The sequence below is a fragment of the Aythya marila genome (assembly GCF_965140915.1).
Source record: "Aythya marila genome assembly, chromosome: 6".
In the NCBI taxonomy this organism is placed as follows: domain Eukaryota; kingdom Metazoa; phylum Chordata; class Aves; order Anseriformes; family Anatidae; genus Aythya; species Aythya marila.
The window spans coordinates 16,029,415-16,047,960 of NC_139047.1; the positions used below are offsets into that span (position 1 = coordinate 16,029,415).

General features: G+C 36.7%; 1 protein-coding gene across 1 annotated transcript in view; it reads left to right on the forward strand.

The window, feature by feature from the left end:
- The window catches only part of PDE11A (phosphodiesterase 11A), a gene marked incomplete at its 5' end in the record, with an annotated part of 131,341 nt that overhangs the window by 3,836 nt on the left and 108,959 nt on the right, over positions 1-18,546 (forward strand). The window contains one exon of the mRNA XM_082764133.1: positions 12,360-12,518. Within this exon, the coding sequence (XP_082620259.1) occupies positions 12,360-12,518 (159 nt within the window). The remainder of the gene's footprint in view (positions 1-12,359; positions 12,519-18,546) is intronic.

Consider the following 18,546-nt stretch of genomic DNA (forward strand, 5'->3'; position numbering starts at 1 on the left):
AATCTGTAAGAGTTAGTACTACAGAATTTGTTGGAACAGGAATGGAGATACATACTCTCTTTGCATTTTGGAGTCAGTCTAAAACTTTTTATCCTGGAAGTAATCTAGTTGTAGATTAGACTCCTAGTAAATTTAAGTTTTAAAATATGGCCTTGGATACTTCCCTTGTATTAATTTTGGGAAGCGTTACTGACTCCTTACTCTTATGCAAATAATGCAGTATGTCTTGAGCATATGTGTTTGAAGAATCAAACACCATTATACTGTCAAGGAAATTAGGACCCAAGTGTCCTTTTGAGACTTCCTTTAACAGAGCAGAGATACAGATTTTGCACTTGGGTATGAAATGTATTAAATATATTGTAAGTATGTAGGCAGAGGCAATATTAAACCTTTATCTGCAGGTCTTATGAGTTGTTCAAAAATTTAACTTTTTTTTTTTTGCTAATTAAATCTGTGTATTTTTCATGTCATCCCTTCATACAGATCTTCTGTGACGTTCAGCTGAGGCTCCTGATCGCTTCTATTTTGTTCCATCTTTTAGAGCATCACATAAATAAAAAATAAATCTTAAGGAATGTTTGGCTATTGTTATAACTTAATCTGTGTAAAAGTTTAGAGATAATAGTATCCCACATCTTTCTAACTACTGAAAAAATCCTACTCTTTAGTAAGATTAGTAAGCATACATCAGGAAGCATTGAAAAATGTTTGGCTGTTTGCCAATGTCAGCTAAAAAAAGTTTTCAATGTACCTTATGTTAAATTTAGAATTTAAAATATAGCTTTAAATAAAGATAAAATGGCTTACCAGATGGATGTTTTAATGAAGTGGGGAAAAAAGAGAGAAGTATTAAAAGGATTTACACTAAGGCATGGGTTCTTGGAGGCTGGAGAAGGGTCAGTAAAAATGATCAGAAATGATTTTTCAGAACAGCTCAAGTCTTTAACAAGAATAATAGCTAATTATTCTAAAACATTTAACTATAAAAACTAAAATAAAGCAAAACAGAAAACATTGATCTCTTCTCACTGTTTTCTCTGCCAAGTTTAGGCCAAATGGCATGCAACTACTGCAAACACACTCTGTTAGAAGAAATCTTAAAAAATTCCTGATCACCTGGGCACAGGTGTTAAGATTGTGTCATTTTTCTAGGAACTTTGTAGGAGCTAGGAACCTAGGAGCATTCATTTTCTTCTGCTTGTGTTGGATGGTATTACAATTATACAGAGTTACTGCTTACAGGTGCAAACTCTTTAGCCTGGCTTTTCCCAAGTAAGAGGTGTTGCCATAGGTGGTGATGAGCAGATGGGAGCCACATCTTATCACACAGGTTAACTGCTTCTTACTATCAGAATTATCAGTGCATCTCTTTCTATTCTAAAGAGCAGCTACAGAATTCCTGTGAGGGTTTGGTCCTGTGGGTCAGAAGCACTTAGGAGCTGCCTTGATCAGCAGTGCTGGAGCAGCTGGCACTAGCCCTTGCTGCATGTATTTCCACACCGGCTCTCAGCAAGGACAGAGGTTGCTCGTCAGAGACCACAAAACATGGCAACCAGACAATCTCCATGTAATACACAAAAAAATGAGTTAGAACATCTTTTACTGTGCATTAAACATGACTAGGAAGCACCACAGGGAACAGAAGAGATAATTACAACAGTAAAGAACTAAATTGCTCAAATATGCTCTCCAGGAAAGGGCACCTCAGTCCACCATGCAAAATTTAGGAAACATTAAAGTTATGAGTCTCTAGGAAGCGGCCTTGTGCCATCCACATCTGAGAGCCACAGCGGCAGCCGCAGAGGTAGGGAGGCATAGCTGCTGCCGATGTGAGGCTCTCAGAGGCCCCTGCACCTTATTTCATCTCCCATGGCCTGTGAGCCTTCTCAGGGAGCAGTTTCTGACTGAAATGTAAAACTTCCTGGGCCACACAACATGCTGTGTGCTGATGGTGACAGGCTGCAGGTGCCATGATGGAGCAAGCCCACCTCTCACCTGTCTGTGTGGAGCAGGCCAAGTTACCTCACAGGCCAGGATGGCGGTTGCCTGTCCACCGTGACAGGGCAAGCTGCTCCCACCCAGGCCATCACTTCATGGCTGTGCAGCACCTGGGCATGCATCCCTTGCTGGTTAGAGACAAAAATCAGGGGGTTGGCAGTAACTGGGTGCAGGGTGCCTAGGTGGAGCCTGTTTAATGCAAGTCCACACAGTCCTGAGGCAAAAAGCTAGGACTGGAACCTGCTCCCCGCTCATGTGTAATGAGTTTTGCAATAATTTGCTGTTGCTGGGAAGTTACAAGCGGTGGTGCGGGTCTTATGCACTTAAAGTCAGTGCTGAAGCATGTTGTGCTGCCTGATTTTGGTGCTGGTATGAGGAGGTGCTAGGGTGCAGGTGGTGAGGGGTGCAGGCTCCTAGGCAAGCCTACGTGTGGAAGACTTCAAGGTATCAGCATGCTGGTATTTTTTGTTCACTTTTTTTATCCTTTTTGTTTGTTATTAAATGTGCGGTCTGTTTTCTTACTGACCTCACAGAGTAAGTACTTGGTGCCCTGATACCCTTGGCTACCAAAAGAAGTGTGGTAGTCGTAACAGCCTTTTAGCTCTCCTTTCGACAGAACGTCTGTGGGCTAGTTCTGTCTAGTTCTGTGAGGCTTTTTTTTTTTTTCCTGTCAAACTTACATACTTCACTAGCATATCAGTTAGTTAGCTTGTTTATCTGAAGACATAAACATTTTTAGGTTTATTTTCCTCAGCTCCTGGTAAAATTTCCTCACAGCATGAGCAGGAAACTGGTCCCTCCCTGGCCTGTGACTCCTCAGGAGTGCAGGCATGCCATGAGGTAAAGAGGCTGTGAGTTGTATGACGGTGTACTTTCAGGGCAAGAAGGGGTATGGTTTTGAATACAGGTCTGGAGCCTTTTGATCCGCTTGTATTACCTCACTATAAAAACCTCACAGATCTTAATAGCGGAAAAATAAAAATAGGGAGGCTCCAGGAAAAACATCTGAATGCTCATCTGGCTTCACATCTTGCTAGAATCTGTGGTGACTTAAAGGAGCAGAGACAGTTGCCTCTTGCTTTCCTTCTGTTCCAAGTAGCTTGCATTAGACACTTGGTACAGGCTTCATTACTTTTTAAGGAATATATTCTGGAAGCCAGCAGCTACAAAAAGGGTTACCTCAGGCTGTGGTTTCTGCATGACAAGTACAAGTCTTCTTGAGTGGTGCAGTAGAGATACTGGTATGATGCAGAGGGAATAGTAATCCAGATTATTCCTATCTGTGGCTTTTTGCATCCTCTCCTGTGATGTTGCCCTCTCTTCTTCTCAGGCAAGTTCACTGTCTCAGCTGGAGGTGAGTTCTGAATCCCTTCAGTGAGTGGTTCTTTTTCCTTGTGTGTTAGGTTTGTTTTAATAGGGAGGAGGTAACACTTCTGTGGGGAGTGCTTTTGGAATCCCTACTCCTGGAAGGGCTGACCTGGATTTGTCTCATTGCCATTCTGTATTCTGCTCTGCAAATTAACTGCAAGGTCTGCTTCTACCTGGCTGCAGCTGATACATCTTTTGGTGGTTCTCTCCTGGTTCTGCTTAAACTGTGGAAAAGGCAGGGCCTATGAAAGGGGGAAGGAGAATGTATCCCTCTGTTTCTGTTCTCCCTGGTGAAACTGATGGCACAGGTGAGGCTTAGCTTCTCATCACTTAATTTAGAGTTGCTGTCCTTTAATCAGTGTGGTGGTTTGGGATGCTTTTTTATAGATAGGCTGCAGGAAATTTAACTAAGTTTAAAACACTGAAACAGTAGAATATATGGAAATGCAGTCTAAGCAGTTAATAGCCTCAACTTCATGCTACGGTGTAATATATGATACAGTATACATATAATACTTAAAGACATTATAGATTTTTAATGTTTTTCCACTTTTCTGGTGTTGCTCTTAGTAACTTCATTACAGGTCTTCATATATCATTTTAGAAGCAATGAGCAAGAACTCCAGCCAAAGGAAAAAGTAGACTTAATTTCTTTCCTGTTAATACAGCTCACTTATTAATTAAATGCTTCATTTTCTACACACACACACACACACCACTCTGTAATTCTTACATTCTTGTGCTGTGGAGTTGTTTAAATATGTAAAACAAAAATTAAAAATAAATATATATATGACTACATGTAAAAGGATAAGATAACATCTCAGTAAAAGAGTTGGAGTAGAAAAAGAACTAAAAAGAATGAGAATATACATAAACTAAATGTTAAATGGCAATCACTTTTTTTAAAATAAGCAAGAATAACTATGAAATGGGAGTTCAGAGGATAAGTCAGCACTGCTACACCAACAGTCAAGTACAGAAACAATTTAAGATTGTTGCTTAGAGCCTTGTGAGAATTCAAACACAACTTCCTATTGCTGTCACTGATAAAACTAGCTGAAAGACAAATTTATGTCAATACTTTAGTCATTTAGCTGGCTTCACTACCCTCCCCTCCATTAGACAGATCTGACTTTAGTTGCACTCATGCTTTATTGCTTATTTATTGCTCATTTGTCTAGGTAAATTCTGTACTTATCTTATTTAGAAAAATGAGTATCTAATGTATATTTGGTGCGTGGCTGTGTTCTGCATACACAGTTATTGTTTGTTACTTTGTTAATTTTATTCATGTACCTAACTAGAAAGATGTTCTGAATGATGTGTGTGTGTGTCTCTAAGAACATTATTTGGGAAAAAAAATAAATCATAATCTCTCAGGACAGAGGAGAAATATTTTCCACCTATATGGCATGCTGCATTGTGGCAGTGCAGCATAATATAGTTCAATTATCTATTTGATTACAGTACATCAGTGATGGTGAAAATGAAGGGTCTGATTCTGCAGTTCTAATTTTAGCAGAAATCCCATTACAAGAACAAGACTGAATTAAGCCTTAGTTTTGCTTGGTAAAGGATTTTGCTATTCTATTCAATTGGTTTTCAGTTTTCCAAAACAAATGGATATTACTTTGAATTATTTACATTTGTATGTCATTGTGCCATTTTTCTATAGAATAGCAGAATTAAAACAAGCAAGCATACATACATTGTTACACAAGTTAACTTGTTTTACTTTTCTGCAACAGCCCTATTGACAAACTGAAATATAGACAGCTTGAGCTCATGGATCAGCAGAGTTGTGTTAGGAGGGTAACAGCAACTGCGTACAATCTGTGTTTAATGTCTAATGTCCCTACAATACACCTTTAAAAATGAGTGTGGCTAAGGTTAATAAAACTATTGTTTTGTCACAATAACACTTTAAATTTATTATTCAAAGATCTTACTATACTAGCTTAAATTTTAATATATATATCAATATAAAAATATAAAATATATAAAATTCAAAAAATCATCCTGTATGTTGGGGAGAATGGCACTAAATGGCTGACAGTGAGAACTTGAATGTGGGAACTTGTATGGTGGTGTGGCTGGTTCCCAGCAGGGCTTCAGCATGCCAATTACATACAAGGGCATGGAGAGCCACTGTGTTAGAGCAAGCAGTAGTGAGTGTGATCTCTAAATATTTAAAATTAGAGGAAAAAAATATTCTCTTTTCAAGTTTCTTCTTTGATAAAAATGCAGACAGAGCAGGAATGCACAGCTGTTGTACAGGATCAGACTACAACTTAAGTTTCTGCAGTGCTATCAGCAATCTAATGTTGGTTTGTCTTGAAGGAAGAACAGAATTGTATTGGACCTGGGTAATGTTGTCCTGCAGAGGAATCTTTTCTTATTCCTGCTGTTGATCAGCTCAGACTAGGAAGCATAAAATGTGATTATGTTTATTAACTTGATATTCATGTCTACAAACTTGATAATGCTTATGAAGATAGTTTTTCCTTTCTCAGAAAAAAATTACATATACTATTTTCTCTGTTAATTTTGTGCCAGTGCTTGTATAAGTAGTCAGTGTGTATTGTTACTTGTCTGTTGTCTAACTAGTAGATGAAACTGTGGTCAGGACAGGATGTAGATGGCATAATGCATCCCCACCAATAAAATTAAAAAAAAAAAAAAAAAAAAAAAGGCCCAAACTGACGCATTTAACAATAAAACATGAACTTTAACATTGCAAGTGAACTTCTTTTTTGCCCCCAGGAAAGTCAATAAGTCTTGTGTATTTTTCAGCTTAAATTATATACGGACTTAGTTTTACATCTGGAAGTTAAGAACCTTAATTGAATCAGTCTTTCAACTTCAGTTTTTCTACTTCTACAAGTGACAATGCTGCTGCAGCCTGGCTTCCTGTAAAGTCAAGGAATAAGGACATAAAGATTCATTTTCTTTTCCAAGTTCCAAGGGCTATGTTTAGAACTGTACTTCTGCTAATAATTTGTGAACCTACTTAAACTGAAAATCAAACTGAAATCCAGTTCTTTAACCTTTGCTCAGAAATTAAAACATTCTTTATTGCTACCATAACTTATTCCATAGCTTTAAATCCCCCCCAACATTGGAGTTATATTACGAACAAGAACACAGCAGTCAGTTTGATTCATGGGAGTTATGGAGGCTCCCTGTGGCCTTCAGTGGAAGGGTGCTTCTTGCTAGCTTTTTTGAAGAGTTTATTTTAAGTTGGCAATCATGAGAAAATGTCTAGATGCTTTTAGTGAGTGATAAAAATAATGACTTGTTAATGAGATTTTCACCTCTTTGTGGTCAGCATTTAATTTTTATGTAGAGTTCCTCTAAGCATAGCAGTTCAGTTCTCATAATGATCAATGACTGTTATTTGGTTACAGTTCTACGGCCAATTTGTCATTGCTCTCCAACTAAAGAGGATTGGGCCTTAATAGATTTCTTTGCACTTCCAATCCTATCAATGATACAGCTGATCAACTTTTTTCAGTCCTTGCCCAATATTTTTATAACTCTCAGTCAGATTTACAAATTAATCTTATGAGTACAGAGGTCTGACCAGAGGACTTTAGATAGCTCATGGGGATGGGCAGTATTATGATTTTTCAGCTGGTATGATGAAGGGTAAGGGATCTAGAAAGGTGAATTTGAACGTCCTACATCACTAAGATGTCCTGCTGATCCAGGCCCTTGCATTTCTGATACTTATGTTCTTGATCACTTTCAGGCTACCCTTTAATGTTATTCACACAGTACAGGAACTAGAAACTTAATGTTTCTTAACGAATGTTGATAACACTTATGATTCCAGAATGTAACTGTCTGTACCCTAGTTTAGCCTTTTACAGAATAAAAACATGAGACTTTTCAGCTAGTGAGGAAAGAAACATCTTTAGTGTACAGAAGAACTGAGACTGCAGTGTTACAGCTCCTACAGCTGAAACACAAGTGCTTGAACTGATGAATCAATCCTACGCTCATCTTTCCTTGACTGACCATCGCATTTTACAGGGCAGTATTTCCCCACAGAAGAATGACAATCAATAAACAGCTTTAGACAAGGTGAGATTTATCCTCCAGAATAAACGTTCCTTTTTGGAATTTCCAAAATTCTAGTTCAAAGTGCCTCAGTCATTATGCTTTGAATGTGTCTAGGATCTAGAAGTCTCATTATATAGAACAGATAAGTTAAAAAAAATAAAAAAAGCCTGTGAGTTTTAGCAGTGTTTTTTTAATAGTCAGTGGAAAACTTGACTTTATAATTCCTGGGTGTTCTTGCATGAAAATACTGCCGGTACAATTATAGTTACAGTGAAGGCTTTTGAAAAATATGTATATTTTGTATCTGGTCTGCCCCTGATTTCTGAATAAGCCTTGATCATAAAAAAAATTAAAAGCAAATGTTGCATTAGTATCATCAACATTAATATTCCTTAGCAGCCAGAAGCCCAGCACGGATGAAGACCTTGTTGTGCCATGGGCTGTTCTAACAAATGGGATAATAGTTTGTATTACAAAACATTTGCAGCCTAGCAGAGGGCTTCTCTGATTTAGCAGCTTTGTTATCAGCTGCTAAACAGGCCTCCTTGCTCAAGGTTACTACCCTGTAAGTAGGGGTGGATGTAAATTTTGTACAAGCTCCTCAGCCTTCACAGGTCACACTTGAGTTTTTATTGATGCTGTTAAATCCAGCTAAACCTCTCAGCTAGATCCTACCATGTACCTCCTATTACAGTATAATAAGCTATGGAAGAAAGCTGAGGGGGGAGCATGGGGTGTAAAAGGAAGGTTTGGGACATAATGCAGGTCATCTAGTCATTCAGCTTTCTTAAATGTGTATTGCTTACTTCAACAATATTAATGCTGGCAGAAGTAGTATTTTTGTTCATGTCTTCTTCCTCATTACTCTTGCCCAAATGTCACTAAAATGAAATTCCTGGCTGCTCTTCCACAAAAGTTTAGGGATGAAGTTTCACCTGACATCTTGATTACTCCCATCTACTTACTACCAAGTTCTTGATGAGGCTTGTCTCAATCTCTTCCTTTTTCTAACTAAATGCATTAGCTTATCTATAGCATGCTTATTGTACCTTTACTCTCTGTTCCAGAGATGTAATGTCCTTCTGCAAAAGGTAGTCCAGTTCTCTAGCATAAGTGAGCAATTTGATATCAATGAGAATATCACCAGAGCAGGTCACTGCATATCTGGGACTGAGGCCGTCTGCTCCAGGATCCCCGTGCCTCAATTCTTCATTGTAGGTGTCCCAGCAAAAGACAGAAACAGGAGGCTTCAAAAATCCACTTGAAAGAAAATGCAGTATAGGAGGAACAAAAAAGACCTTGCCTTGATTTGAGTCATTAAAAATAAACTTGCTATCCCAGGAGGCTTACCACAGCTGACAGACTTGTTCTGATTGTGATGGCGAGAGCACCAATGGGGATTTTTTACAGAGAAATTAGAATGTTGGTGTTTCTTGTTGTGTGCAGTGAAAAGTTTTCTCATACTATGTGGTACTGCTGAGGGAGACAACTGCTGTATTTAGGGTGACTGTTGTTGGGGAGAAGCCCATTATGTAGTGAGATGCTTTTAATGTGTGGGTTTGCTCCTTTTATGAAAGTGCATCAAGTGTCTTATACTCACTGTATGTGCCTGAAAGGTGATTGCTAGTCTTCATAAATGCAGAACTGAACCTGAATGCTTCCTTGTTTTACAGAACAAGGACCACAGGTGTGACAAACTTTGTGGACAAATGCAGCATCCAGAATAAGGATGGAATGTGACTTCCTACGTACCTATGAAAAAGCATAACTTGTCACTCTAGTCTAGTTTTATTGTAAACATAAATTATTCTAGTTATAGAACTTGTAAGCAAGGGAGAAGATTTTGACAGTGCCCTTTCCTGAGTAAATAACAGATTGTAAATTACAATTGGATTAAAATCCTCATTGTAGTGAACCTTGTTACTTAAACTTGTAGTTAAACGTAAATTTGCTCAATTTTTAATCTGACATCTTGTCTTACAGTATTTATTTTTGAGTGTGCTCAGAGAAAACAAATCCCAACTCACTCTTCGGTTTAACTCTTCCTTGAAGATTTCTTTTTTTATAAGGCTTACAATTAATGCTATTACTATCCAAGGCTGCTTTTCAGTTCAATTGTTCTCTATGTGCTCTTCTGAGTTTGTAGAAAGTAAAACGGAGCAGGGTCTGTGTCTCTTCAGTAACACTAAGCTTATCGATATTTCAGGCACAATAACTAATTCTAAATATTAGTTCAGACATTACCAAGAAGCAGTTGAAAAAAAGCTTAATTTATTCATTGGTGAAGCCTACTGTGTGATAATTGCACTGCAGTTCACTTCTGGTGTATGAGTAGCGTGCCTTTCTAGGCAGGTTTCTGTACAGTGCAGAACAGTTCAGCCTCTATTGAAGTTGATATCAAAGCGCACAAGCAGCATGCGGAAAGATCACAAGATCAGCCAGGTCTGGGCCCCTGATGTCGTTATTAAAAACCATTCATCATGGGGGTTCTGGTTCTCCTAAGGAAACTGATAGGCACAAATAATTCAAGGGAATCTCATTGTCTTATCAAAGACTGCAGATTAGTAATCTGCTCTTCTTGGAAGCAAAGGCTGTTAATATGTTCTAGAGGCAGAAATAGATCTAGGGAAGAATAACAGACCCTAACGAAATTATAGAATTAAAACAGGGAAAAAAGAATGGTATAATAAAACAGAATCAAGAGCTTGGTGTTCTGTGGCAAAAATGTTATATATGAATATCATGGTTGGTATTAATCCCTTACGCTTAAGGGGTCTGAAAATCTGCACAAAGGTATAAACTAAACAAATGTGTATATTATGTTGAGTGAGTGCAGATTATAGGTTACTTCTAAATCATGTCACTTCTAAGGTGGCTAAAACAATGTTTCTATAGCATCTGCAAAGAACAGATAGAAACAGATGTTTCTATAACATCAACAATCAGGGAAATAAAAGTAGGAATAAGATTGCCAGGAAAAGTCTGACAACTTTTAGTGTCAGTAAAGATATAATAAATTCTCTCCCTCATCTCAATCAAGTTTTATCTTAGATCAAAGACTATATGGATAGTTCTTTCACCAGTGGATGCAAATGTACATGAATATTTCAAAGCCAATATTGCCTAAACCTTTGGAAACAAAGCTCTTGCTTCATGTAGAAGAGCTCAGTTTTCTTGTGTTAGGGGAGCCAGAACTGTCTGCAATATGAATGCTAACTTCACCCAAGAGGAACGGAGCTGCTGCCTGGAAATGGCAGAAATTCCCTCCCTGGCTGATGGTTATTGAAGATGATCCCCTCCCATGTGGACTGGAGATGCTGTTAGCGCTACCTCTTCTGAACTTCACAGGCTTCTTTGAGACACTGATTTGCAGTTTGAGTGGTACAGTTCCAGAGCAGAATGGATTTCTGTATTCCACCATGTTTTTAAAGGAAGTTTAGTTCAGTTTCCCTTCGCTTTTGTCAATCTATAATGAAAGTCATTTTCTCTTAAGATTTGAGTCTTGCTCTGAGCCTTTTTTTTTCTTACTTTAAACATTATTGTGGTTAAGAAAAACAGACTGTTTAATGGTCGAAAGTACTATAATTTCCCCTTACTCTTCTGGTAAGCATAGAAAGTTGTATGAAAAGATATTTAATACATCTTTTAAACACTTCTTTTTTTTTTTTTCTTTTTTTTTTTCTTTTTTGTTTACATGGTAATATTTCTCCAGTGGCAACTAGCTGTGTGGATCCTGCAGAGGAAGCTTAAACTGTAAATCCAAGGAATATGCATAGCAATGTCTTCAGCTATGCAATACACTGAGAAATATACTGGCGTGAGGGGGCTTTTTAAGGTTGAATGTTCCTATACTTAGATTTCCGGAAAAAAATGTGGTTTTTTATTGCATTTCTGTGAAAAAGCATTTTTACCCAGTTGTAATATTAGCCATCATAGCAAGCCTCGTCTGTTTTACTAAATTTAAAGTGCAGCAGGCAGAGAAGTAGGGCCACCAAGTGTCTCCATCTGCTTGATGGAGAAATCACAGGCATCTACAAAATATAGATGTGAAATGGCAGCGTGGCCTAACATGTATGTGCATATACAATCACGTTACTAATTCTAGATACCAGTCTTGGCTGGAAGTCATTCATCACAATAAGTGTTCCAAAAAGTAATGGCACTTCTTTGAAGTGATAAAATTTATTTGTTCTAAAGATGTCATGTGGTTGCCCTACATGTATATTTGCCATTTCTAACTGGTTATAAAGATGGTAGTTTGTCATCCTTGTTTACAATTTACTACATTCTGAAATTCCTACAAGTATTAAAGCACCTGTTTGAGGCATGAGGCACTACTTCTAGTGTTTTAGGGTAAAATGACTTTTTTAAAATGTCAGTTGCTCCAAATCAGCGTGTTAAATATGAAGCAAGGATTATCTATATGCAACTGTTTGTTTAATATATTTTTTTATGTATTAGACTTAGTCTTAATAACAAGTACTACTACATCTAACCCCAAAGCCATTCAGATATTGTTCAATATGTGCAACGCTCTGATCCCACATGATAGAAGAGTGGCAACAAAAAGTATGAACCAGTGCTAGTTTTAATAGATTTGATTGTGCTGAAATTTAATGTCTCATTTTAATGAGAGGCAAGCATTTATTTAATTCTTATTAAGGTAGAAATGTGAGACTTTACATAATTGCACTCACAATGCGTTGTACTGATCCTTTTAGAAAGAAGTGCTGATTCTTATTATATATATTTTTTTAGTATCTTAACTGAAGAAAAACAGCTAAAAGAGGATAAGGTAAAAACACAGATGCAACAGCATAACTTTACTATATAAGACATTGAGGAAAATAAAGTACTTTGCTATTTGAAGAAAACTCAGATGTATGATGTGCACATTAATACTTCCTTATTTTCTTTTGAAGGATCGACGCTTTAATGATGAGATTGACAAGCTCACTGGATACAAGACCAAATCACTCTTATGCATGCCCATAAGAAACAGTGATGGAGAAATTATTGGTGTTGCCCAAGCAATAAATAAGACTCCTGGAGGTGCCCCCTTTTCTGATGATGATGAAAAAGTAAGACTGCCTTTTTCTGTTTCTATCTTTAATATTAATAGCTTGGCAGGGAGACTTCTAGAGGTACTTATTGCAGGTGGTAGGAGTATAACGAGTGCATCTTCTAGACTTTGTAATTGGGTTGTAATTAGTTAATTTCTCAGATATGATATCACCACAGCATTTTATTGATGTACAATTTTTCTTTCTTTTTGTCCCTATTAAAGGGGAGTGAAGGGCTGATGTTAGTACTTATTCTCTATGTCCAGCTTGTGTCTTGATGTTTTTATCATTCCAGGTTACCTGTCTTTACTTAAACCTGTTACTGATCTGTTTTTAATGCTTTTTCAACTCTCACAAAAAAAAAAAAAGTCAGTAGACCTAATGTCTTAAGATGTTATTGCAGCTGTAAAGCAGAAAAGCGGATTCTTGTTTCAGGAGACCTGAACTTGGTGTTGTACTATTTTTGCCTTTTTTCCCGATCTCTTGTTTAAAAATAATGTTGGCTTCCATGTTAGCTGAAACACTTAGTATGTGCTCCTAACCTCAGATTAAGCTAGATCTGACACTGAAGAATCACTTTGCATCCCTCTTAAATTAAATCTTAATCATTCCAAATTTTAGCTTCCTTACGCATCTTGGAGTTTGTTACTTATCTGTGTTTGAAAACACTTATTTGCATGGGTGTCTTTCTTTATCAGCCAGCCCTTCACTATGTAGCCTGTTTCATGTAGGTTAAGTTTTTGTAGATGGTATCTTGTTGTGTAGAAGCTAGAGTTTCGAAGACCTATCCTCTAGTATACTTAGAAGTTATGAATTAAGTTTAAGGGCTCAGGGAAAATATATGGTCATTCTGGGATAGTTCATAAAACTAAGATTTTAAGTTATATTTAGAAGGAAAGACTAAGAACTTTAGTACAGAGGCATTCTATATAGATGTTAATGCATATACATCCCCTATTATAAGAATAATACATTGTATGCTTTCTGTCTTAAGTAGTTTCACTTCATAAAGAAATGAAACATGAAGAGAGCACTTGACATAAGGAAGAACTTGTACCTCCAATAAATGAGATATTAGGTGCTGATTCATAATTAAATTGGTAGAAGTTCTTGCTTTAGGTTCAGATTACTTTTTTGTCATCCTATAACTATTTTATGAAGATCAGGTACACTGAGGAGTTGTAATAGATAGGGGGTAGTAGTTGTTGTGTTAATATTAAAGTGCTTAACATAAAAAGTACAGGTCTTAACATAAAACATGCATCTGTTCAATAAATGCAGGGGATTTTGCATCTGAAACTTCACTTTACCATTTAATATGTTTCATGTGGACTTTCCATGAAGTAAACTTTAATAGGAAAACTTCAGAGTTGACTCTGAATTCAGAGTTGTCAAGGAATTAATTTTTGTTTAAGCAATAGTTTCTCTTTTAATATAGGTACTCTTTCAATAGAACATTTGGTGAAAACAATTATTAGAACAAATACAATTTTCTGTTTATAAAGAAAACCACAGCATGTTTATCATCAATGAATATTTACTTTTCTTTTTCGTAAAACTACCTGTAAGAATAAGTTTATAGGGAAAACTATTGTCGTGGTTTAACCCGGCTGGCAGCTAAATACCACGCAGCCGTTCGCTCACCCTCCCCCCTCCCTCTCTGGGACGGGGGAGAGAAATGGAAAGTGAAGCCCGTGAGTTGAGATAAAGACAGTTTAATAAGACAGGAAAATAATAATAATAATAATAATAATAATAATAATAATAATAATACAATGATGATAATAGTACTACTACTAATAATATGTACAAACAAGTGATGCACAATGCAATTGCTCACCACCCGCTGACCGATGCCCAGCTTAACCCCGAGCAGTCCGGCCCCCTCCCCCCGGCTAGCCACCTATATATTGTTTAGCATGACGTCAGATGGTATGGAATACCCCTTTGGCTAGTTTGGGTCACCTGTCCTGGGTCTGTCCCCTCCCAGCTCTTACTGCACCCCCCAGCCTGCCCGTTGGCAGGACAGAGCAAAGGCTGAGATGTCCTTGGCTTAGTATAAGCACTGCTCTGCAACAATTAAAGCATCGGGGTGTTATCAGCACTCTTCTCATTCTAAGCCAAAACACAGCATTCCACCAGCTACTAGGAAGAAAATTAATTCTGTGCTAACTGAAACCAGGACATCTATTATAAAGAAAATTCTAAGGTTGCTGACTTAAAATCATCACCTTCTCTTCATGTTCTGCATGGGATAAATGCCTGTAGCATTTACTAAAACTTTAATGGAGTTCATACGTTTACCCTGTTGTTATCACACAACACAGAAGGCTTCCAAGTGCCTGTGAAAGGATAAAGAGGATAGAAAAGGGAAAATAAGTGTTCATTAAGTTAGAACTGGCAAGTAAAGGGAGCTCAAGTATCAGAATAGAGGGAACAGCAAGGATGGAATTTAAAGGTAGGGAAAATAGGAAATGGTGCTGGTGAATGCAGAGAGGAGGGAGGAGAAAATGAGAACGAAGGGTTTTTGTTTTTTTTTTTTTGTATGTTTGTTTTTAAGAAGACTACAGAAAAGTAAGATAGGTCAGCAAGCTGTGGAGAAACAGAATAACAATTCCATCAGACCAGGAAAGAGAAATAAATTACCTTTCAAGCTTGTAATGGGAAACCACACGCTCCTGTTTATATTGATGTTGTATTGAATCTTATTTTTGTGGAAGTCTAGGTAGAGGCAGACTTGGCCCCAAAAGCTTCTTATGTTGATTCGAAAACAGTTAATACTTGATAGAGAGACCTTGTTGGTGTATTTTGTATGTGCTGACATTTCTATGCTATGACGTAAAGAGGTGTTCTGTAATGCCTCTTGGAAAGGAAAATCCTACCTCACTGTTTCATCTAAGCAGATGATCCTTAGAATCAAGATTGTATGACGTTAATGAAAAGCATTATAAAGCTAAACTAACAGTTTATGAAATTTTAAACAGCTTGCAAAATATTACACAAATCAAACTTGTCTTCCATAGAAAATATGTTAATTATATTTTAAGTACTTCTTGAAGTTGCTATTACATCTCTATTTTTACCTGTTATATCTACAGTGATAAATTTAGGGTATAGTCCAGAGCCATTTAATTGTTGTTGGAAACAAAGGTTTGGTGAGAATAGTCATACAAAGATTCATATTCTTAATGTCGGTTAATAGCATCTGGTTTGTGTAGTGGGAATAATTCAAAATTGATTGTCTTTTTTGAAATTTCATTACATGAAGGAACTTTTTTGCAGTCCTGGTGGGAAAATCCTTGCCAAGTGAAGTATTAAGTGTGTACACTAAAGTTGAGAGAGTAGAGGACTAATGATTATTTTATACCTCCTATTACTTACCAGATTTCTTCCAATAGAAACAGTTATGAGCAAATTTCTTTATATTACTTAGATTATTTAACATAGCACATACTTGCTATCAAGTGGAGATCTTCAAATAGTTGTTCTTAGCAATACCTACTTATGTGTGAAGAGCCAGCTTCCTTGCTGTGTATCCTCATATGCTTTTGGTGTCTTTCCTAAATCTTTCATTGTTATATTATGATCTGTTGTGTTCATGAGCTGTCTGTTAACTTCTTGTTAAGCTTCAGATTCTTGTTGACCTAGCCATTTGAATTGGAAGTAAAAGATTAGACTTGTAACTGATTTATCATATTCTTATTTAAAGCACATTCAACAAATAGAAGGAGTGAAGTATAAGTTAGGGAAAGGGCAAGAATGCATGTGGTATGACAGACTAATAATTCAGACAACTCACTCCCCAATTACTCTGAGGTATTATATATGATCTTTAAAAAATATTTTGTTAAAGCCAAGTAACTGGGGTTACCATTGACACAAATATTAATATTTTAAAACTGAAAAATATGGACAATATTAATTGCAGTATGTGTATTTGACATCCTCCTTTGGTTAATACTTTCTTCTAACTCTATGTATTGAGTAAACAAGGAAGAAATTCAGTTCTGTCTCTGGCAGTATCAACTATTGTGGTACGGTGTTAAAGGTAACTTATCTTGACAGAAGAAAAATCTCTTGTAAGAGAACTCTTCCTGTTTCTACAAAGTGTCTGTGTAATTGATGGTGCATTGTACAAATAACTTCACAAAATAACTGTCAATTTTCAGTCATCAGACATCTGAAAAGACCCGTACTTTTAAAATATTTGTTTTTGATTCTTGAAAATATTAATGTGGAATATTGATGTATTAACATACAAATCTGGCAGTGCATGCTACGATAGCTAGTCAAATGCAAAATAAAGAAATGAGTCCCTCTCTAAATATACCCTTTATATAGGCACGAGGTATACTAATAAAGTGTAGAAAAAAAGTATCTTGTTCAAAGTGTTGCTTTTATCTTCTATACATATCATCTTTGATAATATATTTGATTATCATATGTTCAACAAGCAAAACAATTGTAAATGTGAGTTGTGTATTACATAAACATGTTTATGTAAATATTTGATGATAGTTCAGAGGTGGTGGTGTTTGCTTCCGTTCACTGGCTACTGAGAGTATGCAAAATCAGCAAGTTTCCCATACCTTGATTGCATCTTTATTCTTGACTAGTCACTTATACCATTGTTATAATTAAAAACCAGTGCATTAAAACTCTTCAAGAATATATTAAATGAGCTCTTACACGTAGAGTTTATGGAAAAATAAATGAGAATGTAAACACTATTGTGCCCTGTAACAGATTTCAGAGTTAATGAGGCTCAGCAGTCTGTGCTGTTCTTTTTAAACCTGTGCTTTTAAGCTTCTTCCCTCCCTGTTAAGAGGGAAGAACACATGCTAGAAATGCATGGCTTATCTCTGGGAAGCCAAAGGAAGCATTTCCAGGAGAATGCCTTGCAGAATGAGCACTCTAATTTAATGATGATATCAGCAAAGGTGGTTGTAAGGAAAGGGGGCAAGTGAAAACTAGAAGGGGAAAAAAAAAAAAGGGAAATCCCTTCCAAAACAATGAAGGAAAAATCTGTCTGGGTGATGAGGTGGTTCATGCAAAAAAGTGTGATAACTTAGCTAGCAAATGAAAGAATCCCAGCTTTATATTGATATTATTTCTGACAAGTAGCATGCATCAGTTAGAAAATGAAAAAATAATAAACTGCCCCTACTCTCCCTACCCCCAAGCCATCTCAAACAAATCTCAATATTAAATAAGTGTGTCTTCTGTTTGAAGTGTATTTCTATACTCAGTATTATGTGAAGCAATTAAAATAATTTGTTGTTTGTTTTTTTACAAAGCTACAAGACTATTGTATAATGAAATGTCACTTGGGGGCACTAGTGTCTTGAGTCAATAGGAAACAAAGAATTATGTTTTCAATTAGAATTCAGTAGATACAAGTATCACTTTATGTATTCTTCTTAGTTATTTTCTGGAAGTTAAGAGCAAATAAAATATTTAAGATTTGAGGAGATTTTAATGCTCCCAAGCTGTAACCAAGTTTGTATTTTGCAATATGTAGAATGGTAGAGTATTAGATTTCAAAGCTTTTGTAGTTTTGTTTTTCATGGCAAACTTTCAGGGTTTTTTATATCTTTGACCACAGTGTTAATAACATAGCACTACTAAGTTAATTTCCTGCATGTAATGATTGGTTTTCAATTGCCAAATAAACTCTTCTCCCTTTTGGTATAAGGGATACTCCAGCCATTTCCTTGTTTAAGAACAAAAGTAGACCTGACAGGCACTGGCATGAGAGAAACTGCTGTCTCACCATGAGTTTTGCCTCCCTAGTGTCAGTGGCTTGGTTAACCAGACTGATGTAGAGATTTCTACTTTGAGACAGACAGTAATAGAATAGAAGCTATTTCCTTATTACATTATGTTACGCAACTGGTAACTCTTCAAAAAAAAAAAAAAAAAAAAGATATATTTTTATGTATATTTTACAAATGGGGACACCTGATTCATCTGCATATAAGACTGGGGGGGGGGGGGGGGGGAATTTAAAAGAACTGTGCAGCCTGTGTGTGTTCCCAGTGCTGTC